The 26,633-nt window shown below is 41.6% G+C and overlaps 1 protein-coding gene and 1 long non-coding RNA gene across 4 annotated transcripts in view; one reads left to right on the top strand and one right to left on the bottom strand.

The window, feature by feature from the left end:
• The window catches only part of LOC141423240 (uncharacterized), a 40,556-nt gene extending 18,274 nt beyond the window's left edge, over positions 1-22,282 (top strand). Inside the window, exons 2-3 of the long non-coding RNA XR_012447935.1 lie at positions 18,938-19,069; positions 22,062-22,282. This is a non-coding gene — a long non-coding RNA (uncharacterized lncRNA). The remainder of the gene's footprint in view (positions 1-18,937; positions 19,070-22,061) is intronic.
• Sidt1 (SID1 transmembrane family member 1) overlaps positions 12,847-26,633 on the bottom strand; it is a 109,969-nt gene continuing 96,182 nt past the window's right edge. For 2 of the 3 annotated variants that reach the window (XM_074073159.1, XM_074073156.1), the window contains 8 exons: positions 26,124-26,232; positions 23,351-23,365; positions 22,274-22,350; positions 19,797-19,843; positions 16,683-16,788; positions 16,491-16,601; positions 15,264-15,377; positions 12,847-14,039 (listed from right to left, as the gene is read on the bottom strand). In XM_074073159.1, the coding sequence (XP_073929260.1) occupies positions 13,977-14,039; positions 15,264-15,377; positions 16,491-16,601; positions 16,683-16,788; positions 19,797-19,843; positions 22,274-22,350; positions 23,351-23,365; positions 26,124-26,232 (642 nt within the window). In that variant the 3' untranslated portion in view covers positions 12,847-13,976. The remainder of the gene's footprint in view (positions 14,040-15,263; positions 15,378-16,490; positions 16,602-16,682; positions 16,789-19,796; positions 19,844-22,273; positions 22,351-23,350; positions 23,366-26,123; positions 26,233-26,633) is intronic. The other variant, XM_074073157.1, reaches the window with a different exon arrangement.

The following is a 26,633-nucleotide window of genomic DNA, read 5'->3' as shown; positions in this document are numbered from 1 at the left end:
ATTTCTCCTGTGGGCGAGCCTCTGCTACAAGCTTTCCCCTTTCCAAGCACACTGGGAAAGGTGACACTGCACCTGCTTTCTCTGGCTTGTGTGTTTATTTACAGCTCACGTGGGAGGTGAGTCTTCCCCCGTCTTCTGTGGAGTTTTCCTCCCTCCACCACTCTCACAAGCTTTCCCACTCCTGGTTGCTGGGCGCATGCCGCCGCTCCTGCCCTCTCCGGCCAGGCCCGGATTGTTTATTTACAGTTCCGGGAGGGATTCCCCTTCACCCTTCTTTGGCGGTCAGGGTGTCCCTCCTTCTTTGCTATGTGTCTTTATTGTTCTTTTTGCTTATTACTCAGTTTCTCTTTTTTCCCCGGGTGGGGGTCTATGCTGATCTGGCCCAGGGATGTCTGTGGAAGTACCATGTGCTGCTTAGCTCACCTTTTGGTCCACGTTTTCCCAAGCCGTCTGGGTGTGGGAATCTGGCAGCATCCAGGGGCCCTCCTGGTTTTTTTGTTCAACGTGAAGTGGAGATGCTCTGTGCAGGCTGGAGGTGTGGAGGGGTCAAAGTTTTGCCTCTTCTCGGTGGCCTTGCCTGCAAGGTGTGTCTCCAGTGTCTCTCCAAGATTTCACTTTAGGAAGCACGCTTTCTGCTTCCTCCCTCTAGCCACCATCTTGGAATCCTCCCTACTTTGCTGACATTTATTATTCTTACCTAAAGTCAGTTTTGTTCTCCTGGGTGCTCCATCCAAATAATTATTATGTTGTGCTGATACTTGAATGTCAACTGTATGAGAAAAATGATTTTCCTATCAAAGTATTTGTTACCCTCTTAGATTACTTAAAAATTCCTCGGGTCGCCATCTTAGGTGACTTGCATGTTTAAAGGGTCCTTGCTTCTTCTTCCTCCAAGCCTTTTAGCCAATCGGGAAAGATTCTGAACCTTTGACCTGGACAAATCCCAGGTGAGGGGCAGGTACAACTGTGTCAGGGATATAAGGAGGAGCCACAGTCGGCCATTTTGTGCTTGTGCATTTGCTTAGCAGGAGTGAGCATATACTTGTACCCTTTTGATCAAGGGAAATTGCCTTGTCAAGTTTTTCTGACTCTTGTCTGTCTGTTTGCAGCACCAGAGGGTCTTTAATTCCAACAACTGGATATTCTTCTACATATATGGAGCAATCTTAGCAAGAAACTTATTTCTCAAAGTCACTCATTCTTGGGGGCAGGGAGGAAGAGGGTTGAAGGAGAATGATGGAGGGAATGAATCTAATTAAGATATATTGCAAACACCTATGTAAGTATCACATGTCCCCCCATGTACAACTACTATATGCAAATTTTTAAAAGGAGGAAAAACAAAGTCACCCATTCTTTGAGAGTAAGCATCCGTCTCTCCGAGAGGCACAGCCACCTCTAATGACTCTATGTCTTTCTATCATTTGTGATAGAACTGGAAACCACAAGAGAAGGCCTGTACCTCCATGGAAAGGCTTCTTATGGAGAATTGCAGGGCCAAAAAGTCTATTTAAGAGTTTGGCTGTAGAGACATACAATGTTGTATCAGCAATTAGAGCTTCATGTTTGGGAATAAAAATTGCTCAGAATTATTTGGATTTTTTTCTATTCTGTACCTACTAATAAGATTCCTATAAGGCCATTCTCTTCTTATAGCTCTTTAACTACTTATAATGAACAAATTATAATTATTTCTTTCATGTCTATCTCCCTCTTTCTTTTTTTTTTTTCTTTTTGCAGTACTAGGGTTTGAACTGAAGGTCTTACACTTGCTAGACTTGATAGGAAGGTGCTTGACCACTTGAGCTACTCCGTCAGCCCCTCCCCCTCTTCCATTTTTTTTTTAAATAGGAAAAAGTTTATTGACATATTGGAAAGGGTAATGGACTTTGAGCTAGAACCACATTGTGTATGGAAATGTAACAGACATTAGAAAAAGTCAAACAACTTTATAATCTTTCAGATTCTGTGTAGGCTGTAACTAACCAGCATATTGTCAGTGATGAGTGTATGTATGCTCTCACCCTCTATCACCTGCTAAATAAGCAAAAAATGAAAATACACATAGAAATAAGACAAAGATTATGTTTTTCTCCATTGACTTTTCAAAAGAAATAGGGATAAACTGATCATCTCTGGTAAAATTGAAGCAAATTTATTAGGAACTTGTCAAGCTTCTCAGATAGAATACTAGAATGGCAGTGAAATTTGACATGGAGACAAAATAATGGAATGATGAATAAATAATTTCTAATGGAATGTCATTTTAGAATGATATGGACAATTTCAAAACAGAATAGTATCAGGAGTTTGATTTATTTTTCTTTTTTTTTTTTTTTTTTTTTTTTTTCATTTTTCTTTTATTATTCATATGTACATACAAGGCTTGGTTCATTTCTCCCCCCTGCCCCCACCCCCTCCCTTACCACCCAATCCACCCCCTCCCGCTCCCCCCCTCAATACCCAGCAGAAACTATTTTGCCCTTATCTCTAATTTTGTTGTAGAGAGAGTATAAGCAATAATAGGAAGGAACAAGGGGTTTTGCTGGTTGAGATAAGGATAGCTATACAGGGCATTGACTCACATTGATTTCCTGTGTGTGGGTGTTACCTTCTAGGTTAATTCTTTTTGATCTAACCTTTTCTCTAGTTCCTGGTCCCCTTTTCCTATTGGCCTCAGTTGCTTTAAGGTATCTGTTTTAGTTTCTCTGCGTTAAGGGCAACAAATGCTAGCTAGTTTTTTAGGTGTCTTACCTATCCTCACCCCTCCCTTGTGTGCTCTCGCTTTTATCATGTGCTCATAGTCCAATCCCCTTGTTGTGTTTGCCCTTGATCTAATGTCCACATATGAGGGAGAACATACGATTTTTGGTCTTTTGAGCCAGGCTAACCTCACTCAGAATGATGTTCTCCAATTCCATCCATTTACCAGCGAATGATAACATTTCGTTCTTCTTCATGGCTGCATAAAATTCCATTGTGTATAGATACCACATTTTCTTAATCCATTCGTCAGTGCTGGGACATCTTGGCTGTTTCCATAACTTGGCTATTGTGAATAGTGCCGCAATAAACATGGATGTGCAGGTGCCTCTGGAGTAACAGTCTTTTGGGTATATCCCCAAGAGTGGTATTGCTGGATCAAATGGTAGATCGATGTCCATCTTTTTAAGTAGCCTCCAAATTTTTTTCCAGAGTGGTTGTACTAGTCTACATTCCCACCAACAGTGTAAAAGGGTTCCTTTTTCCCCACATCCTCGCCAACACCTGTTGTTGGTGGTGTTGCTGATGATGGCTATTCTAACAGGGGTGAGGTGGAATCTTAGTGTGGTTTTAATTTGCATTTCCTTTATTGCTAGAGATGGTGAGCATTTTTTCATGTGTTTTTTGGCCATTTGAATTTCTTCTTTTGAGAAAGTTCTGTTTAGTTCACATGCCCATTTCTTTATTGGTTCATTAGTTTTGGGAGAATTTAGTTTTTTAAGTTCCCTGTATATTCTGGTTATCAGTCCTTTGTCTGATGTATAATTGGCAAATATTTTCTCCCACTCTGTGGGTGTTCTCTTCAGTTTAGAGACCATTTCTTTTGATGAACAGAAGCTTTTTAGTTTTATGAGGTCCCATTTATCTATGCTATCTCTTAGTTGCTGTGCTGCTGGGGTTTCATTGAGAAAGTTTTTACCTATACCTACTAACTCCAGAGTATTTCCTACTCTTTCTTGTATCAACTTAAGAGTTTGGGGTCTGATATTAAGATCCTTGATCCATTTTGAGTTAATCTTGGTATAGGGTGATATACATGGATCTAGTTTCAGTTTTTTGCAGACTGCTAACCAGTTTTCCCAGCAGTTTTTGTTGAAGAGGCTGCTATTTCTCCATCGTATATTTTTAGCTCCTTTGTCAAAGATAAGTTGCTCATAGTTGTGTGGCTTCATATCTGGATCCTCTATTCTGTTCCACTGGTCTTCATGTCTGTTTTTGTGCCAGTACCATGCTGTTTTTATTGTTATTGCTTTGTAATATAGTTTGAAGTCAGGTATTGTGATACCTCCTGCATTGTTCTTTTGACTGAGTATTGCCTTGGCTATTCGTGGCCTCTTGTGTTTCCATATAAATTTCACAGTAGATTTTTCAATCTCTTTAATGAATGTCATTGGAATTTTGATGGGAATTGCATTAAACATGTAGATTACTTTGGGGAGTATCGACATTTTTACTATGTTGATTCTACCAATCCATGAGCATGGGAGATCTCTCCACTTTCTATAGTCTTCCTCAATCTCTTTCTTCAGAAGTGTATAGTTTTCCTTGTAGAGGTCTTTCACATCTTTTGTTAGGTTTACACCTAGGTATTTGATTTTTTTTGAGGCTATTGTAAATGGAATTGTTTTCATACATTCTTTTTCAGTTTGCTCATTGTTAGTGTATAGAAATGCTAATGATTTTTCTATGTTGATTTTATATCCTGCTACTTTGCTATAGCTATTGATGATGTCTAGAAGCTTCTGAGTAGAGTTTTTTGGGTCTTTAAGGTATAGGATCATGTCGTCTGCAAATAGGGATATTTTGACAGTTTCTTTACCTATTTGTATTCCTTTTATTCCTTCTTCTTGCCTAATTGCTCTGGCTAGGAATTCCAGTACTATGTTGAATAGGAGTGGAGATAGTGGGCATCCTTGTCTGGTTCCTGATTTTAGAGGGAACGGTTTTAATTTTTCTCCGTTAAGTATAATGCTGGCTGTAGGTTTGTCATATATAGCTTTTATAATGTTGAGGAACTTTCCTTCTATTCCTAGTTTTCTTAGAGCTTTTATCATGAAATGATGTTGGATCTTATCAAAGGCTTTTTCTGCGTCTATTGAGATGATCAAGTGGTTTTTGTCTTTGCTTCTGTTAACGTGGTTTATTACGTTTATTGATTTTCGTATGTTGAACCACCCCTGCATCCCTGGGATGAAGCCTACCTGGTCGTGGTGGATAATCTTTTTGATGTGTTGCTGAATTCGATTTGCCATTATTTTGTTGAGGATTTTTGCATCAATGTTCATTAAGGAGATTGGCCTATAGTTCTCCTTTTTGGAGGTGTCTTTGCCTGGTTTTGGGATAAGTGTAATAGTGGCTTCATAAAATGTGTTTGGCAGTTTTCCTTCCCTTTCTATTTCATGGAACAGTTTAAGGAGGGTTGGTATCAGTTCTTCTTTAAAGGTCTGATAGAATTCAGCAGAGAATCCATCAGGTCCTGGACTTTTCTTTTTGGGGAGACTCTTGATTGCTGCTTCAATTTCATTTTGTGTTATAGGTCTATTCAGGTGATTAATTTCCTCTTGGTTCAGTTTTGGATGATCATATGTATCTAGAAATCTGTCCATTTCTTTTAGATTTTCAAATTTATTTGAATATAGGTTCTCAAAGTAGTCTCTGATGATTTCCTGGATTTCCATGGTGTTTGTTGTTATCTCCCCTTTTGCATTCCTGATTCTACTAATTTGGGTTTTTTCTCTCCTCATTTTAGTCAGGTTTGCCAGGGGTCTATCGATCTTGTTTATTTTTTCAAAGAACCAACTTTTTGTTTCATTAATTCTTTGTATGGTTTTTTTGGTTTCTATTTCGTTGATTTCAGCTCTTATTTTTATTATTTCTCTCCTTCTATTTGTTTTGGGATTTGCTTGTTCTTGTTTTTCTAGGAGTTTGAGATGTATCATTAGGTCATTGATTTGGGATCTTTCAATCTTTTTAATATATGCACTCATGGCTATAAACTTTCCTCTCAAGACTGCCTTAGCTGTGTCCCATAGGTTCCGGTAGGTTGTGTTTTCATTTTCATTGACTTCTAGGAACTTTTTAATTTCCTCTTTTATTGCATCGATGATCCATTCTTCATTAAGTAATGAGTTATTTAGTTTCCAGCTGTTTGCATGTTTTTTGTCTTTACTTTTGTTGTTGAGTTCTACTTTTACTGCATTGTGGTCAGATAGTATGCACGGTATTATTTCTATTTTCTTATATTTGCTGAGGCTTGCTTTGTGCCCTAGGATATGATCTATTTTGGAGAAGGTTCCATGGGCTGCTGAGAAGAATGTATATTGTGTAGAGGTTGGATGAAATGTTCTATAGACATCTACTAGGTCCACTTGATCTATTGCATATTTTAGATCTTGGATTTCTTTATTGAGTTTTTGTTTGGATGACCTATCTATTGATGATAATGGAGTGTTAAAGTCTCCCACAACCACAGTGTTGGCGTTTATATATGCTTTTAGGTCTTTTAGGGTATGTTTGATGAAATTGGGTGCGTTGACATTGGGTGCGTACAGATTGATGATTATTATTTCCTTTTGGTCTATTTCCCCTTTTATTAGTATGGAATGTCCTTCTTTGTCTCGTTTGATCAATGTAGGTTTGAAGTCTACTTTGTCAGAGATAAGTATTGCTACTCCTGCTTGTTTTCGGGGGCCATTAGCTTGGTAAATCTTCTTCCAGCCTTTCATCCTAAGCATATGCTTATTTCTGTCGGTGAGATGAGTCTCCTGTAAGCAACAAATTGTTGGATCTTCTTTTTTAATCCATTTTGTCAAACGGTGTCTTTTGATGGGTGAATTAAGTCCATTGACATTAAGTGTTAGTACTGATAGGTATGTGGTGATTCCTGCCATTTAGTTATCTTAGTTGTTTGAAGGTTTGATTGTGTGTACCTAACTTGATGTTACTCTCTACTGTCTTGCTTTTTCTTATCCTGTGGTTTGGTGCTGCCTGCCTTTTCATGGTTAAGTTGGGTGTCACTTTCTGTGTGCAGGATCCCTTGCAGAATCTTTTGTAATGGTGGCTTTGTGGTCACATATTGTTTTAGTTTCTGCTTATCATGGAAGACTTTTATTGCTCCATCTATTTTGAATGATAGCTTTGCTGGGTAGAGTATCCTGGGGTTGAAGTTATTTTCATTCAGTGCCCGGAAGATCTCACCCCACGCTCTTCTTGCTTTTAATGTTTCTGTTGAGAAGTCTGCTGTGATTTTGATGGGTTTACCTTTGTATGTTACTTGTTTTTTCTCTCTTGCAGCCTTCAATATTCTTTCCTTAGTTTCTGAACTTGTTGTTTTAATGATGATATGTCGTGGAGTAGTTCTATTTTGATCTGGTCTGTTTGGTGTCCTGGAGGCCTCTTGCATTTGTATGGGAATATCTTTCTCTAGATTTGGGAAATTTTCCATTATTATTTTGTTGAATATATTACGCATTCCCTTCGCTTGCACCTCTTCTCCTTCTTCGATGCCCATGATTCTCAAGTTTGGTCTTTTGATGGAGTCGGTGAGTTCTTGCATTTTCTTTTCACAGGTCTTGAGTTGTTTAATTAATAGTTCTTCGGTTTTTCCTTTAATTACCATTTCATCTTCAAGTTCTGAGATTCTGTCTTCTGTTTGTTCTATTCTGCTGGATTGGCTTTCCGTTTTGTTTTGCAGTTCTGTTTCGTTCTTTTTTCTGAGGTTTTCCATATCCTGGCTGTTTTCTTCTTTATTGTTGTCTATTTTTGTCCTGAGTTCATTTATCCATTTATTCATTGTGTTCTCTCTTTCACTTTGGTGTTTATACAGTGCTTCTATGGTTTCCTTTATTTCTTCTTTTGCTTTTTCAAATTCTCTATTTTTATTGTCTTGGAATTTCTTGAGTGTCTCCTGTACATTTTGGTTGACCCTATCCAGTATCATCTCTATAAAATTCTCATTGAGTACTTGTAGTATGTCTTCTTTTAAATTATTCTTGTAGGCTTCATTGGGTCCTTTGGCATAGTTTATCTTCATTTTGTTGGAGTCTGGCTCTGAGTTTCTGTTCTCTTCATTCCCCTCTGGTTCCTGTACTAATTTTTTGCTGTGGGGAAACTGGTTTCCTTGTTTTTTCTGTCTTCCTGTCATTGTCCTTGGTGTTGTTACTGTCCCTGTACTGTGTGTAATTAAGTATTTTCTAGCTTGTAATAATAACAATGGTAATATTGAGAACGGAAGAGTGAGCTGAGATGGAAAGCAAGAAGTTAAAGAAAAGGGGAAAACAAATATACAGACAAGAGGGAGAAAGCAGAACAAGGTATCAGACAAGAGAGTTTCAAAGGTATAAACAGGGAGTGTTAGTGTACTAATCGACAGTAAGCTGAACAGACAATAGAGAGACAGAGAGAGGATTGAAAATCAAAGATAAAAAAAATAAAAAATAAGTATATGAAAGTAATATCTATTTATAAAAATGAATTAAAATAAAATGGAAAATAGGAAATTAAAAAAAAAAAAAAACCAAAAAACTTCCAAGTTTATATGCAATGCAATTTCAGTCTTAATAATTTGGATGTCCGTCTTAATCTCCAGTCCTGGAGTTGGTGCCTCAGATGTTGTTCTGTAGTTGTCTCATCAAAGGGGATGCATAAAGTAGAACAAAACTACACTCACACACACACAGAAGAAAAAATAAAAAAAAAAAGCCCCACCAAGTGTCCCCAGTTCAAATGCAATAGTTTCAGTAAGTTTTTCGGCTTGCAGGTGTAATTCGGTTGTTCTCTCGTCAAAGGTAGGGAGAAAAAGAAAAAAAAGCGTCTGGAGGCAGTTCTGAGAGTGGTATCTGCAACTGTGGTTTGCCTGCCTGCTGCTCTCCGCCTGTAGCTGGCGGCGTTATTTATGCAGATCTCTGGGGTGAGCTTAGCACTCACCTGGTCCCACAGGCTTTGTTTGCTCAGAGTTCTCCTGTGTGGGGGAGGGGGGCCTCTGCTACAGGCTTTTCCCTTTCCAAGCACTGGGAAAGGCGACACTGCCCCGCGTTGTCAGGCCTGCGTGTTTATTTACAGTTCACGTGGGAAGTGGGTCTTCCCTCCTCTCACAAGCGTCCCTGCTCCTGGTTGCTGGCGCGCCCCGCTCCCGCCAGAGCCTCTCCGGCCGCCCGGCTCGTTTATTTACAGTCCCGGGAAGGATTCCCTTCCCCCAATCTTCAGCGCTCAGGGCGCCCCACCCTCTTTCCAGCGTGTCTTAACTGTTCTTATTGCTTAGTACTCAGTTTCTCTTTTTTTCCCGGGTGGAGGTCAGTCTGTCCAGGGGGCTATGCTGCTCTGGCCCAGGCTTGTCTGTGGGGGAACCGCGGTACCGCGAAGCTCACCTGGTCCGCGTCTTCCCAAGCCGTATGGGCGCCGGCCACTGGCGGCCCCGGGGGCCTCCTCGGTTCTCCGTTTAACGTGAAGTGGAGATTCTCTGCGCCGGCTGGAGATGTGGAGGAGTCAAAGTTATGCCTTTTCTCGGTGATTATGCCTGCAAAGTGTGTCTCCAGCGTCTCTCCAAGATTTCACTATAGGAGGGTCGCTTTCTGCTTCCTACCTCTAGCCGCCATCTTGGAATCTCCCTGATTTATTTTTCTTAATTTCTTCTGTGGTCTATAATTAGAATGTTTGCAGTGATTACATTTAATTCTGAAATGTAAGTTGAATGGAAGGGTGTTTAATGAGTTTTGACAGATTAGAATTTTTCTGGAGGTGAGAGAGAGTGACAAAGAGAAACAGTAAATGTAAAAGGCATTGGGTTTACTAAATATTGTAAAATGAAAGCAATGGGCTAACTTTGCTTCACTTATGTACAAATGTATTTATTTGAAAAGGATACAGAATTATTTATATTTCCTATGGCAATGAGTCAAAGACGAGGTAGTTTTAAATTTGAGGGGAGCAGATTTTACTTGGGTTGAAAGAAGCTTCCGTGTTGTCTGTCTTCCTTATTGGATTGTGAACAGCGTAATGGAGAGATTGTGCAGGTATGTGTTGCCCATTGCTGTGCCCAGGTCCTCACGGTGCTCAGCCCAAATGCTTCCTGACTGAAGGTGTGTAAGTGAACAGAGAAGTGGTGAGAAGGAGAAAATAAAGGGGAAGGCAGCCCCTGAAAAAGCAGATTACTTCACAGGTTGTCCCACTTTGAGGGAGCAGGAATGAGGGTATTTCCTAACCTACAGCTATTTAGGAAGTGGGAAGAGTTTCATTTCTCTAAATTGGGGGAGCAAAGTGAACTCTACATGAACAATGATAACTACCTTGTATATGGTAACTGACTTTGTATTCCAGTAAGAATTCCAAGACCACTATTCAGGAAATTTGCACAGTATAAAAATCCTTTGTGAAGTCCATCAAAGAGGGCTCTCCTCTGAAACAGGCATCCCGTCCCAGCTAAAACTCAATTACTGTGGTATTCTAGAGACTCATTCAGAAGGTTAACTTGTGACTTCTCCCAAGCTTATTTGGATTCAGTTGTGTTAAGGCTTAAGATTTAGCAGGCATAGTTGACAATGGTGCCATAGTGAAGTGACATTAAAACTTGGTTGTATAAATGTATCTTCTCTCTGCCCAACAGTGGTTAAAACAAAACAAAACAAAACAAACACTAAGCAAGAGTTTGAACTGCTTCAGCAGAGTGAATAGTGTATTTGCTCACAGGAATTTTCCTTAGTGTCACCAGAAGACATTAGAGTTGCAGAGAGTCATTTGAAAACCTGTGTGACATTCACCACGCTTCTTCTTTCTTGGACCTGTTTGGTCACCTGAGACCTGAAGCTTCCTCCTTACAGAGCTTGAGCGTCCAGGCTTGCCTTCCGGGACAGCAGGTGACAGGGCAGGAGAGTACGGGAACACTGCTAGTGGTATTCCCTGATCCATGGGGGTAACAGATCTTCAAGAGAAAAAAAAAAGAAGGGTTCCTTTCCTTTTAGATACCCGGGGCAGAGACAGCAGCAATGAGGTGTGACACTATACACAGCCAGACTACCCACTGTGCCCTAGTTTTCTTTGGAGCATTTTTTCACCTGAATTAAAGTAAGTGTGTTCAGGCCATGAAATGCAGTGATAAAGGGCAAGGAGGAGGCTGGGGACTGGAGATGTGATGATCTGGGCAGTGTCTCTGAAGGCGAACCTCCTAGAACTAAAGATAGGAAACAGAACAGGCAGCTTCAATGGAATGCCGAAAGAGAGAGAGAGAGAGAGAGAGACAGAGAGAGAGAGAGAGAGAGAGAGAGAGAGAGAGACAGAGAGAGACCCCCCCCCAGCCAGCTGGTAGAGTGCTGGTGCCCTGCCCGCCCCCCCTTGCTGTGGAATTCAGGAGATGAGAGTTGAGAACCTTTGCTGTGCTGGTACTGTTCTTGGTGCCCTGACATCTTTGTCATTCTCATATAATGTCATGAAGATGTGCTAAGGATCAGAGGGTATCAGCAATTTACCCAAGGTCAGCAAATAGGTGGACATAGTCAGACTCAAGTCTGACTCCATAATCTTCTTCAGACTTTATTGTTCCTGCCACGAAGGTTTCTCTTTGTTCCTCCCTTCTCAAGTTTAGTCAGAGAGACATCACCCAGAATGAGAAACATTTGGGTATTATGTGATTTACTGACACCTGCATGTTGCAACCCCACAGAACTTTCTGCTGGGTACTTAGAGTTACAAAGGAAGCAGCTGCCACTGTTTGTGCCCCCAAGAAGCTGGCTCAGGGATCACCTTCAGTCACGGAAAGTCCCTTCTCCAGATAGACTCTGCTTTTTCACTGGCTTCTCTTGCTGCTAAAATAAAATCAAGCTAATCCTTCAAGCATCCAGCACAAACAGGTGGGGTTGCCTCTCCAGCATTTGTCAGAGGTGTGAAGAGGTCATTTTTTATGTGCACAGTTTGGCCTCTCTGGCTGCTGCATCTCTGTCTTGCTCCAGCTGAAGTGCTCTTATTACTTCTGTGCTTGCTCTGCCAGGAGCCTCTCATAGTCAGGGCTTTTCTGTTCTTTTCTGTTACCCTCCCACTGAACTTGGTCTTCAGAATTAGCCTTGCTTTTGCTTTTAAAGAGTAAAGTAAATGAATAAAGGAGAAAGTTAGCAAAGGCATTGTATTACATATGAATGATGTACTGGCGAGCTACTAAAATCTCTGGTTTCTCTCTCTACCCCAGCACTCATTGATCTCACACTTGTACCTCAGTGACTTTCTCATGTCCTCCAACTATAAGATCCGTGCTTTAGAAAGAATTAGCAACACATCAAAGCAGGCTTCATCTGAGGTTTTAGTTCTGCTACACAGAATAAAACCCACCATGATGTCTGACTTTATAGCACAAGATAGACAATGGAATGCAGTCAGGACACAGCAGCATGGTCCATCCCTTCCTACAGGGCCCTCCCCATTTCCATTTTACCCCTCTAAACCATATCAAAATGGATAATGTATCTTCAAATTTATTCACTTCACAGGGATAACTTTGTGGACTTTGTTGTTATTTCCTTAATGGATCCTTTTTGGATTAGAAACCATGAATGCCTTGAAGGAAGTAGATAAAGTCAGCCATAGTTAAACAGGTTTGAACATGTTTTTAGATGTTAGATTAACACAACCATTTAATTGGTGGCCCTCTTCCAGCTTATAGAAACCAATGATTTTTAAGGAATAAAGAATAACAGAAGACCAATCACAAACTTGGGGGCATTTTGGAAAAAACACGCACATAAAATATTTCATGGAAAGCATCTTTGCGTTTTTAAAATCCAGAAAAGCTTGCAGTTCAAACTTCCAAAGTACATATTTGAACATTATGCAAATATTCGAGAGAAAGAATAATAATTTTTTAAAAGAAGAATGCCTGATCCATTTCTTTAAAGAATGATCAGGAAAGCAGAGGTGAGAAGTGCCTTCAATTTCACTAGTGTGAAATGTGTGTGTGTGTGTGTGTGTGTGTGTATATGTATATACACACACAATTACACATCTACTTTTTGATGATGTCATATTCCAGGCAGCTAGAGAGCTTGGTCACAATGCAGCTTCTCGAAGGCAGTTACCAGATGGAATAAGAAGGGACCTGGGAGGCCGAGGTTTTCCACACTTTATTGGGGAAAGAATGAGAGTCAGGTGCAACAAGAGGTAACACTAAGTTAGCTGTGCTCTTTGCAACCAGAGAAGCAGGGGAACTTGAGTCCATCCTGAGTTGCTTCTGAAGCACTTCTGGGAGAAAGTCTGGAACCCTGACCTATGTAAGAAGCAGATGAGGGTCAGTCACGGAGGGCTTGAACAGTGGCTATGGTTAGAACACTTACTTCCCCCCTAAAGGTGACATGGGCACAGAACTGTGGGACTTGGGCTATAAGCACTGTTCCTCTGTTGAATTTGTCCAAGGAGCCCAAGTCCTTAAGATGAGGCCTGTCGGCTTGAGTTGATGTTTTTAGTCTTAGCACTGTTAAGTCACTTTTCTCACTGCACCTGCTGCTTGAAGAGATTTTCCCATTTCCTGTCGCACCTTGGAGCCTGAGTGGAAGCCTATGGAGTAACAGGACCTTCCCAAGAAGGTAGAGGCAGAGTGAAGGGGTCACAAACAGCAGTGAGATGACACTAGAAATAGGTGGGCACCCAGGTCTTGGTCCCAGTGTTGGTGATCTGTTCAGAGGAGTGTGCAACAAAGGCCAATTCCAAGTCCTTATGGTGTTAGGATCTTGTGGGAATACAGCGTTCCTTCCAGGGAAGCTTCTAGTTGGGACTACCCGAACAGCCATATCAGTTGGGTTGGACCTTAGGTACCCTCTGAACTTCCCCACCATACTCTGAAGAATCCCTTCTGGGACCTTGGAAAATGAGAAGGTGGACTAGAGCAGCAGGTGTCTCAGACATGTGAAGGTGACCACACTGAATTTTCTGGGTGGGAAATTCAAGCAGCTGGCCTGTTGGGCATGGCGACAGCTTTAGGGAAGAGTGTCATATTCTGACAGCTCTCAGGTGAGAGTGGGAGGTGCCCCATGTCTAAGTTGCAAACAGCTTGAGTGTTCTCAGCTCCCTAGGGTTTGCCTGTCCAGGGAGTGTTTTCCCTTCAGCTCCTTCTTGAGGTGTTGATGGCCATCAGCTGCAGTCATTCCTGCGCAAACGCAGATGGAGTTGACTCCACAGAGGCTAGTGGAGCACTGAGCACCAAGATGGACAGCTCCCTCTCCCTTCGTAATGCTGAAGGCTCAGAAGACAGGGATCTGGTCTCTACGAACCACATCCAGGTCATCGTCCAGAGTTAACAAAACCTGAAAGGAGGGGGACAGAACCATGAAAGGAGTGCACGGTGTCAGCCACCCTATGTCCCTGCTTTCACTCTGAGACTCCCACCAACAGAAAATTGCACATTCCCTTACTTGGTTTCATGTCTTCTGCAGCGATCTGCAAGGCCTGGCTCGCAACTGACACTTATTACAATTATATGGTTCATTTATCAATTAATTTAGTACTCATGAGAGTTGCTGAAGATACACAACTTGGAGACCTTACATTCAAGAGAGGGCCTTAGACACAAAACAAATACATGAGCACAATACAGTATGTTAGATAATAAGCTGTGTCTGCACTCAAATTTTAAAAAGGAGGGAATGTAGGAAGTAAAGAGTCGGGGAATGGTAAAAACTTAGGTAGGGTGGCTTGGAAACTATTACTTGGAAGGTGACATTTCGGACAAGACCTAAAGGAAATGAAGTTTTCCTGTAGGGTATTGCTGTATAGGAAATGGACTCTTCTTCTCCATTTCTCACTCTCTCCCCACATGGAATCTTCAGCTCCACTTTTGTTATCTGCATCTCCCTCACCGAGGGGACTGTCAAAAAGAAAAGCCCTAAGGAAAACGTTTGTGCAGATTCGTTGAACTTCCCACACTGGCCACTAGGGGGTAGTCCTGCTCTACTCTTGAGGCTGTGTGGCTGCCCTGCTTCAAGAAGATGGCCAGGGGAGCTCAGGAGTCTGACACTGTCAAGGGAGCCTGGACACAGGCCCCATGGACTCTGGATTTAGAAACGTCAAAGCAGGATTAAAGGAGGCTGGGAGCTGCCACCCTAGGTTGACATAAATATGCCTGGCTTCTTGAAAAGGTTTGGACAACACAAGGACCACAGGAGAGATTTGGAAGAGAACTAATTGAAGGTAGCAGGAGCCTGGTGGCCATGCTGAGGCTCTCTAGGAATCTATAAAATGTCATAAACTATTCAGTGAGACTGGAGGAAGGGAGGACGCGAGTGTAGCATGGGAAGGTTGAACCCAATATCATGAGAGCGTTAGCAAAGGCTGACAGTGGTTCCTGGGAGGAACTACCAAAGGACAGAACGAGTAGCAAAGAAGAAATCAGGTGGTCAGTCTATTGAATTTGCAACGTAGAACTGGAAAAGAAAATGAGAGAGGAATGTAAACGAGGATGTGAGGAATTGCAGAAGGAAAAAATGAGAATGTAGGGAAAAAGCAAGCAACAAAAAGATATGGTAACTCACCAAGAATGAGAAAAACAGGGCAGTGGCAGAGAGGAAGTGCCAAATGTCATGGTCATCAAAGAAGTCCAACAGGATACACTCCCGGTTCCTCTCCCTGGACTCGGCCGGGGCTCCCTGAAGAAAGGTTAGGCGGGACGTGGGCAAGAGTCCCCCATCCAACTGTTTCAGGCTTTGACCTCCAGGAAGCTAGAAATGCTACTAGACCTGCACACAAACACTTGTACACGGATGTTCACAGCAGCAGCAGTCCCAGTAGTCAAAAAAGTGGGAACAACCCCAAAGCCCACCAGCTGGTGAGTGGTAAGATAATGTGTGGTGCGGTGCCACAATGAAGCACTTGTCATTCAGTGAAAAGAAGACACGAGGTGTGGACACATGGACCGAGGCTGCATGAAGAAGCCTGACTCCGAGACCACTTATCTATTGAGTGATCCTGTCTGTTGGAAGTCTCCAATACAGCAAACCACAGGTTTCTGAGTGCTATCAAACTGGGGAGAAATGGAGTGGCTGCTTATAGTTATATGAGTTTTCTTTTTGGGATGATAAAAAATATTTTAAGATCAGCTGGGTACTGGTGGCACATGCCTGTAATCCTAGCTACTTGGGAGGCTGAGATCAGGAGGATCAAGGTTCAAGGCCAGCCTAGGAAAATAGCTCACTAGACTCCACCTCCAAAATAACCAGAGCAAAATGGACTGGAGGCATGGCTCAAGTGGTAGAGCACCTACTTTACAAGCATGAAGCCCTGAGTTCAAACCCCAGTCCCAATACAAACAACAAAAAATGTTTAAGATCAATTGTGGTGATTGTTGTGATGGAGTGCTGAGGCATAGGCCTCAGCTATAGCACTGGTTTCAGAGGCCTCAACTTTCCTATCTATGTAATGGGTGTGTTGGTGGATGGCGATTGTGATGAGAAAGATGGAGTAGATGCACTAATCAAGGTTTCTGCACATGTTAAACACCCATTGGGAACAGAATCGTAACACAATGCATAATGAAGATCAAATTTGCAGTGTCTGCAGTGCTTATAAATTTATGAAGTGTCACCCTGATAATGATGACTGAATGCCACTTGAGCATTTATGCATGGATACTAAAACCCATTCTTCTGGAGAAAACTGTCAATTTAGAGAATGTGAAACAGATAGAAAGCAACAAATACATTAAAAGAGATGGAAAGGTCAGAAAAGCAAGACGGAGAGAGAAAGGAGAGTTGTACTCTTACCTCCCAGCTACTGAGATTCTGGAAGAAAAAATACAAGGCAGCAGCCCACACCACCGCGGTGGCCACGATACAGAAGAGTGGCACTGGGAGGACCCTCTCTGAGCTGCGAACCTGCGGGAGACGCAGAGATGGGGAAGCTGGAGCCACTGCTGCACCAGGTCAGGGCACTGTCAGCTTCCCACCCGCTCGTACCTTCATGATGATGTAGAAGGCCAGGTACAGCAGCAGATTGCAGATGAAGATGCCCAGCATGTAGGATGCAAAGTCCCTGGGCCGGTAGATCAAGCCAAAGAGGGCGCTGGGGACACAGGGAGAGAGGGTGTTGGCAGCAGAGAAGGTGATTTGTAACAGTGTTGGCTTTTCCACTGTCCTGCCTCATTTTTTATTTTTAAAGCAGAGGAGTTCATTTAGAAATGAGCTTATAGGGCCAGGTGTGGTGGTACATGTTTGTAATCCCAGCTATGTGGGAGGCAAAGGTAGGAAGATCATGGTCTAAGGTCAGCCAGGGACAAAAATGAGACCCTATCTGTAAAACAAATTAAAGCAAAAAGGGCTGAGGGTGTGGCTCAAGTGGTAGAGCACTTGTCTAGGAAGTATAAGACCCTCGGTTCAAACCCCAGTGCCACAAAACAAATGAGAGGAAGGAAGAAAGGAAGAAAGGAAGGAAGGAAGGGAGAAAGGAAGGAGGGAAAGAAGGAAGGAAGAAGGGAAGGAAAGGAGGGAGTAAGAAAGGAAGGAAGGAGGGAGTGATTGAGGGACAGAGGAAGGGAGGGAGGGAGGAGAAAAAGAAAAAAGGGGACCCAAATATAGACTAGCGATGCTAGAGGTTGGGAAGTAGAAGGCAGGGTGGATAAAAGGAGGCTGGATTTGATCAGTGTGTCTCACTAAAGCCCATTACTATGTACAATTGACACATGTTAGTAAAAATATAAAATTCTATACAGTGTGTTGTTGGCTTTCTTTTGTCTCTATTTTGATTCACTGATCATATTTCTTTTTCTTTTTCTTCTTGTTTTTTTTGGTACTGGGGCTTGAACTCTGGGCCACACCTTGAGCCACTCCACCAGCCCTTTTTTGTGTTGGGCTTTTTTTTTGAGATAAGGTCTCACAAACTGTTTTCCTGGGCTGGTTTTGAACTGTGATCCTCCTGATCTCTGCCTCCTGAGCAGCTAGGATTATGGGCGTGAGCCACTGGTGCCCAGCACTGATTATATTTCTGGTTTTGTGCCACTTTCCTGTTTTATAATATGTTAGGTTAACTGTTTTGGCTATCCCATACTATCTCATTTGATAGCCTCATGTGGCTATTTAAAGTTAGTTAAATAAAAATTAAAAATACAGTCCCTCAGTCACATTAGCCCCATTTTAAGTTCTCAGGGCCCACATGGTAATAGTGATGGGAATTGGAGAGTACAGTGCAGGACAGATATACTATTCCAGAAAGTTCTAGTAGATAATGCTGGGCTAGTCACTGTTCTCCTCTGCCCCTCCTTCCTTCTATTAATTTTCCTTTTCAGAGATCTTTGAAATTTCTTCCTAATTAAGGCAAATACATTTTATAATAAAATTCCATTAACTTAATTCCAATTCTAGTTCTAAATTTATACATTCACTTGAGAACAGATATCTTTACAGTAGTTAATCTTCCCACCTAGGCCCTAACATTTTTCTTCATTTTGTTAAATTTTCCTTTATATCTCCTAATAAGGTAATTAAATTTTCTGAAGAAAGATTCTGCACATCTTTCAAAATTTATTCCTAAGTACTTCAAGTGTAGAGATGTTATTAGTGGACTCTTATTTTCTATTCCAACTGATTTGGTTCTATATGAGACAAGAAATTTCTTCCTTCTAACTTCTGAAATCTTCAGTATACCAAAAAACAAAACAAAACAAAATAAAAAACCCCTTATTTGGCTTTTATTCAAATTTACCAATTATTAGCATTTTGCCACATTTACATTATTATTCTTGCCCTGCCAGCTAATCTCACACACACACACACACACACACACACACACACACACACACATGCGTATACATACACACATACATACATCTGTATGTGCATGTGTGCTATATACCTCTGTCTACACACACACACACACACACCATTTTCTTTATCACTCATATGGGAGTGATTCCTTCTAAAATAACATTCATATTAAATCGCTCCATGTCTGTGTGAACCAACTGAAAGAGAGATAACCCTCTACCAAGTAGTCACAGTGCTATGTGTCATTACAACTTATACATCCTTGTAGGACCTGGTGTTCCACAGAGCTGTGTGAGAAGAAAGAGGCTATCTACCTTGTTTTCTGAGCAGATTGTAGGTTTGGTTTTGATTTTGTGAGAGACAGAGATATGCCTGGTGATTCTGAGCCCAGGGGATCAAAGCCATGGGTTTTTCATTATGAAGTTGGTCCCTTTTCTCTTACCATCTTACAGTGTCACCAAGTCTGTGGAGTCTGCTTCTAAAAGGGTGGTCAAGAAGAATGCTGCAGGTGACCACTGCCTGCCTCATCTCGACTTGTTCCCAAGCACAGGAGGTCACCAAAAGGTACAGACTTTACTCTCAAGGTAATGTGACAACATTGTGGGAAGTTTCTTTCAGAAGTCATGTCCCCCAAATAAGATTCAAATTCTCATGACTTGATTCTAAAGGCACACCTCTTCATTCCTTCATGTGTCCTAATGAGTGCAAGGAATTTTTCTATCAAAGATCATTGACTCAGAGAAGCATCTCAGCTAAGAGCTGAAAACAACCAGAGTTACTTAATTTTTGTTATCAATAAAATATCTCACATGTTCAAGGGGAGACAAGATTGCATAAAATAATTTCAAGTAGAAAAAATACATCCATTAGCAAGAAAGAAAAATTCTACAGAAAAGAATGATGACTGGATAGTCTTTATTGAAAGTTCTACAAAATAATTTTAAAATGTGTGCAGTTTTACACTTATTGGCATAGTTATCTATCTAGCTATCTGTCATCTATCTATCTATATGTTATTCATCTATCATCTACCTACCTACCTATATATATCATTTATCTATCTGACCTATCCACATAGATGCTTATCTTGTTGAGCAAATGAAATCAATCATAATACTTTAGAAGAAGCCACCAATGCTTCTAGTGTTCTTATTGTAGGAAGAAAAATACCTTTTGATTAAGTCTCTAGGATAAGTACAGTCCTGCTCTCTCTTTAATTTCAGATTTATTTGTAAAAATGACAAAGGAAAGTTAAATCATAGTGTTATAGACATTAATAAAGAATAAAACATATTTTCCTGAGACACTTACAAGGACCAGTTGACCAGATTCCCCACAATGAGCAATACCATTCTATCCTGGGAAAAAGGAAAACAAATATCAAATGAGAGACTGCATATAATACTTTTATTGTAACCTACTAAAGTGAAAGCATCAACTCTGGGAAAACAATTGCCTTGCTGAAAAAAATTGTCCATGGTTCTAAAAGAGCCTTTCTTAAGATATCCAGCATCAATCCTCTACAAGGGCTACAGAGCAAGGCCTCTGATTGCAAACAGATGTGACTTCATCCTTGTAAAAAAACTGTGGTCAGCAAAGCAGGACATGGCTATTCCCTCCCATCCCCGAGGTTTAATGGATCTGGGCAACTGGGTCCACTTTTCCATGGGAAAGCTGGACATGTGTACTGATTACTCAGTTCTTAGAATTCTGACACCAGTGCTATGTGAGTGAGGACTGTCTCTGTTTTACATCACTTGGTAGCCTCCACTGCAACTGTCAGGACCAACCATAGGAGTTAGACTTGTTTCCATAACTGTGGCTCCAAGGAGGCCCTGCAACCTATAGGCTCCTGGTCTCAGTAACAGACAGTCTTAACACTAAAGTTACCGAGTAAGGGAGAAAAGATGGTAGCCCGTCTTATAGCACAATTACTGTGGTAGAGTTTCGTTCACAATCTATTGTGAACTTTGCATATTACTTAAAAGTTTCAGGCACTATTTAATTCAACTTTTAATAGTTTAAATTGCTACTTTACTATTTAAAAGTGGTGATTTTCTGTCTTTGTTTAATGGAGAACCTGCACAAGATTTTTTTTTATTTTTGGCAGTACTGAGGCTTGAACTCAGGGCCTCTTGCTTGCTAGGCAGGTGCTCTACCATTTGAGCCACTCTACCAGTCCTTTTTGTACAGGGTGTTTTTGAGATAGGGTCTCTTGAAGTATTTGCCTGGGCTAGCTCCGAACCATGAACTTCCTGATCTCTGCCTTCCAAGTAGCTAGGATTTCAGGTGTGAGCCCCCTGCACCTGTCAGCACACAATTGTTTTATCAGCTTTATTCATAATTACCCAGATGTACTTTAGTAGGTGAATGGATAAATAAACTGCTGTACCTTTAAACAATGGAATATTATTTAACACTAAAATGAAAGGAGCTGTGAAAAGACATGGAAGAAACTTAGATGCATATTACTAAGTGAAAGAGGCCAACCAGGAAAGACCACACATTGTACGATTCCAATTACATGGCACTTTAGAAAAGCAAAACTATAGACACAATAGTGGTTGGCAGGGGTGAGGGTAGAGGGACAGGTGAACAGAGAGAGCACAGAGGATTTTTAGGGCAGTGAAACTGCTCTGTGTGACTCTGTAATTGTAGTACATGCAACACAAGGTATAAATACGGGCTGAGTGATGATGTGTCCATGCAGGGTCATTGACTGTAACCAGTGTACCATTCTGTCGGCAATGCCGATAGTGGGGAGGCTCTGCACGTGTAGGATCAAGGGTGTATGGGAAATCTTGGTATCTTCTGCTCAACTTTGCTGTGAACCTAAAACTGCTCTCTAGCTATCAAGTACTGTAAGTAGAAACCAAGAAAACAGACAGAACATGAATGGTCTCACCTGTTCACAGCCAAGGCACGTATAACTCTCAGAATACCCACAGATCCTCATAGACTTTTTAATTCTCACCTGAACAACCCCCTCCAGCCTCAATTCTCTCAAGTTTTTAGTGCCTGTAACTCCTGCCCAAGCTCTAGAAGGCTAAACAATCCCCACATTTCTTTATGTAAGAATTTGTCTGATTACAAAAGATTAGCAGGTGTTTATTGAATTCTTGTGTGCCAGGCCCATATGTGTCACTAGATCTGACCACAGCACTGAGCAAAGGCAATAGGCTCATAGGAGGTAGGTAGCTGTCCCATCCATCACTCCCATGTCACTCTGACCAGGACAGAGCCGGGGCAGGGGCCTGATCTCCAGGCTCAGTGTAGAAAAGGATAATATGCTGAAAAGTAACCATCAAACAATAACCACAGTTTAAAAAATATTCTTGCTCATTATAAAAGTCAAACAATACAGAAATGCATAGTGTGGAAAGTATAAGTTCCTAATGAAAGTGGTCAGAATGACCATGTGGTTTATAACTGCTGTCCTGGTGTAAATATTAATAGCATGCCTTTCACTTTCACAAGGGCCCACTTTGCATGTGTATAGGATATTCTGTCTTGCTCCTCCCCCACAGCATTTATCCCTACTCAAATCTTAGCATATATGTTTTCTTTTCTTTACAGACCAGCAAATGTTGTTTACAAGGATGGGACCATACTAGTTTGTCTTTTTAAAGGCGGAAGCAACACTCATCTTTTCCCACTGACGACTCCAGCCACTCTGGGCCATCTGGTTCTTTTGGGTTTTGGAGCAGAGTGGCTGCCCCCCACCTGGTCCTCCTGCTGTTCCTCTACTTTCTGGGAGAAGGCCAAGGAACAAGGAAGCATGCACGTACCATATACAGAGGCCGGCTACACTGCTGGACACAGTCTGTGTAGAATACCATAGCAGCCCGCCGGAAAATTCCCAAATCTGTTGACATAATTGCACGATGAGAAGGTTTCGTCAGTAAAATACAAATACTGGAAAATGGCACAAGCTTTTGAGCCTGGGTGATTTCATCTTCACTTTATTAAAATGCAGCAGGGTGCTTTGCAACAAATGGGTGAGCAACAAATGTATGCTTTAAAACATGCTTTTGTCATGGTGGGGGCACCATATCCATGCTTCATACAGCAGAAAGGCAAGCAAGATGGACACGAATAACAAGCCCTGCACATAACTCTGAGCTGGTGACCCTTATTGTTTCCTTCAGCTAAGCTTCCCTTTGCTTATAGTTTACCCTGGTGGCAGTTCCTTTAGAACAGAGGCATTAGGGCCCCTCAAGCCCATCTTAAAACATATGCTCTCCCTACAGGATGGGAAATCTTAGCTTAAAGGTTCCAATCTGTATTTCTCCATGTGGTTATGAGTTAGTAAGGCTTGAACCAAGAGATCCTGAGCCATCCTCAGCAGGTACAGAAAGCCCATCTGTACTGAAACAACAGTCAGAATAGTCAAAGGAATGCAAGTTAAAATGTCAAGAAAACGACAGGAAAGGTTTTTGGAAATGCGATCTGCAAAAGGAAGGCATGAAATGCCATCAGTGTGGATGTTATCACTGCGACACAAACAGTCAAGGTCAAAGGCGGAGAAATCTTTCTGTTAAGTTGTCCACATTTGTTGATATCAAATACAAGACTGGGTCTGCCCAGAGCCAGCATTTCAAGGCCTCTTCAAGGCCTCTTCAAGGCCACTCCATAGTGAACTTAACCAGGATGGGGGGGCCTGGCCATGAGACAGCCCAGAAGAGGCCCACAGTAAGCTAGGTTGGAGTGCAGCCTGGCCTCTGGCACTTCTCTCTAGAACTCCTTTCCACAGAGCCTGCCCAACCTGGAAAGGGGGTGTCCAGGGAACAGAGCTGGCAGACAGCCAGGTGGGTCACTTTGACAGGAATCAATCTAGAACCTTAGGAAGGGTGGCAGGAGATTACCTGTGTCAGAGACATCTGAATCAGTGGGAAGCAGAGAAGAAATAAGAGAAAGAAATGATTTGTAAGAAGGAAGCCACACAGGTAAACTACAGGTCATTTTATTTTTTTCTTAAAACAATGACTATAATTTTATTTTCTAATTGTAAAAGTAATGTTTGCTCCCTGTAGCGAACACAGCCTTTCTGCCCATCTCAGACATTTTGAAGTTTATTTTCAAAGACTGCACTGAGACTTTGCTCTCGCTCTTCTACCTTTGTGCACCAGTGCATTTATAATCCAGCTTTTTCTCATGAGCAACCCCTGAGCTCTTTTTCCTGGGCTCTGGGATCACAGTAGTGATCTGGGCAAGTTGTTTTCTGTCCTACTTATGAAATGTTCAGTCTCATCCCTGCTGCTTTGCCTGTGTCTACATTTGTTTTCTGTGTAGCCTGAGGGCCACAGAGAAAGAAGCATGTGATTAGAAAGCAAAGGGAGCGAACAAAGAGAGGCTGGAGTTGGCTAAACCACTGTCCAATCCAACTTCCTGCCTTTTGACTAACCTTAAAACACACTTGTTGTCACAAGGAAATAGCAAGTTTTCCTTTTGACACTGGCAAATCTGTAATCATCTGAGGAAGACTCCCTTGGTACAGAACTTGAAAATATTTAAATTCCAAGTGGCCCTTCCCACTTGACATGTGTCTTTTTTTCCTGCACCATGCCAGGGAGGCTGACTTGTTTGGACTACATCAGTGGGTTTCCTTACAGTCCTTGGAGGTGGACAGTGGGGAGCCCCACTAGGATCTGTGGTACCTTCTCTGTGAGGTTGCATCAGGCTGGCCGTGTCTGTCAGCCAAAGGTTATTGCTTCTTGCAGAGTGACTTTCTCTTCATAACACGTTTTGGTAACCACTTTCTCCCTATCCTTTTGGGTTTGTGAATTGTAAAGGCTTCACTGCTACCAACCCTAGGCTGCCTTACTACCCTGACATTCTCAACCCCACCCAGGTCTTGCAAATGGCTCCTTTGTGAATAAACCCTCATCAGTCTTTGTGTGTGGCATCTTATTCCTGTTGGAATCCTCATACATCATTGCAACATGTTAAATTCCTCCTTGTTTAAAAGGCAAACTAATTTAGTGTTGCATTACTGTTATCACCACCAGGATTATGTCCATAGTAACGGACATTACCATTACCTATATCTATTTTTATTTTTCTCCTCCCTAAATTTGGGAGAAAGCAGAATAATTCTAAATTATTTTCCTTTGGAACGTTTGGTTTGTATGACTTACTCACCTTGGCTCTGGAAGATAGGGCATGACCAGAGCACCCCATCAAATGTACTGTACAACTGGCTAATTGGCTGGGGCACGTGGAGGTATACTGGCTATGAAGGGTAGGTAGATCATGACCATGTCCAAAGAGAAAATTAAACTGTGAAGGTAAGAATGTATTTTATTTGATTTCTACCTTCAAGCCATTTGTTTACATTGAATTGCTACTAGACCTGGGCAGAGGGGTTCCTTATTTCAGAGTGTCCTCACTACTCCATGAGTGAGCAGTCTGCAGGGTAAGGGCACTAATCCTTCCTTTTCTAGATCACATTCTGGATCTCAAAATTCCCTTCCCAGAAGAGGTGACTTTGAGCCTGCTCTTGGAGCCTGCGTAACTCCCTGCCTTGGTTTATCCTCCTGAGGCAGATGGCACTGTTAGCGCACACCTCTAACGTCAAGGAATGGCTAAGTGGTGGCTATATGTGAGGGAGGAGGTTGGACATAGGATATTGGACAGGGATGTCTTTATGTATATCTGAGACACCAATTAAGATAAAGGACAGAGCCAGAGGTAAGGGAACAGCTTGTTCTACAGTGTTCTTTTGAGAGACCAAGAATTCTAAATTGGAACCCAGATCTAGCTTGTAATGGGGATATATTTCTTCCTTCCTTCCTTCCTTCTTTCCTTCCTTCCCTCTTTTCCCGTCTTCTTTTTTCTCATATTTAATAGTATTTAGCCTGCTTTTTAACTTTGAAATATTCACATATTTGGTATGTGTACTTTTATTTTCATTCTTTCCCTTAGCTCTGAAAATATTAGGAGTAGGTAGGCCCATGATTATATATAATAATTTATTTTGAAATATACAAATGAATACTTAAGTCTGACTTCTTGGATCATAAGATAACTTTTAAAATTTAAATGCTCTAAAGCAACTTGAACTTCTCCAATATGTGATGATGACTGACTGACAGAAAATCACAAACTGATTTCTGTAGAACATTCCAGGGTCCCTAATTGGTCCACATTGTCTGAGGTAGTTTAAAAAGGCATCCTGCTTCTAAGACTGGCAAGCTGGTCTCAAAAAGTTCTAGCTCTAGAATCTGGTAGTAATATATGGCTCATTCTTGACAACCACTTAGCATAGCTTGAGAAATGCTCCTTTTTGAATGCTGCAGATGGAAAATGTTCCTCTAGGTGGGACTAGTGGTATAATGAGCATACCGTTCTTATAATATATTTCAAAGTTTGGTAGATCGTGAAGTGTTTGCAGTTAGGAGCTTGATGTGTGGCTCAGCTCTGAGGTATGGCAAACTTAGATTCTCAGATGAAAACAGAAATAGTGGTAACAGTTTATTGTAATCCTATAAGGAAGAAGTTCTTAGAGATAATTAAACACAGCATAGACTTCAGAGCATATATTCATGACAATCAGCAACACTTTCATTTAGGATCACTGAGGCAGTATGCTCTCTCAGGGGAAGTCAATCCCTTACCGCAGAAAAACAGATGACTTACCTATCTTGAAACGACCCATGTAGTATATCTGGGTGCTGAGGGCGAGCGAGGCCAGAATATGGATTGCAGAGAAGATGACCCAGAACCACACATCATTTTTCCCAAACACCTAGGAGTAAAGATGGAGGTTAACTTGATCTAGGGCTGTCCCAGAGAACTTATGAGAATCACTGTCTCTTAGGCATCCATAAGGGGTCAAAGATTGAGTCATATGTGCATTTTCAACCCTTATCAGAACTCACAAGGATCTTACTGCACAGTGGACAGGAAAAAGAATGGCTATCCGTGCACATGAAAACCAAAGAGAGAAGAAATAGAAGAGGCAGCTGTAGAACAATGATGAAGGGGCAAGACGCCTAAAGTTTGGGATAATAATCCTCAAATAACTGAAGACAGCCAACACTTGTTTCCCAAGCACATTTAGGAAGTGGTTTCGGTTCTCTCAAGTTGGTCTTTCCAATCAGCTTGGATATATCTATTCCAATCTGACATGAGTCAGACCCCAGCTTA

Source organism: Castor canadensis, chromosome 5, assembly GCF_047511655.1.
Source record: "Castor canadensis chromosome 5, mCasCan1.hap1v2, whole genome shotgun sequence".
Taxonomy (NCBI): domain Eukaryota; kingdom Metazoa; phylum Chordata; class Mammalia; order Rodentia; family Castoridae; genus Castor; species Castor canadensis.
This window is presented reverse-complemented; position numbering and strand designations above follow the sequence as displayed.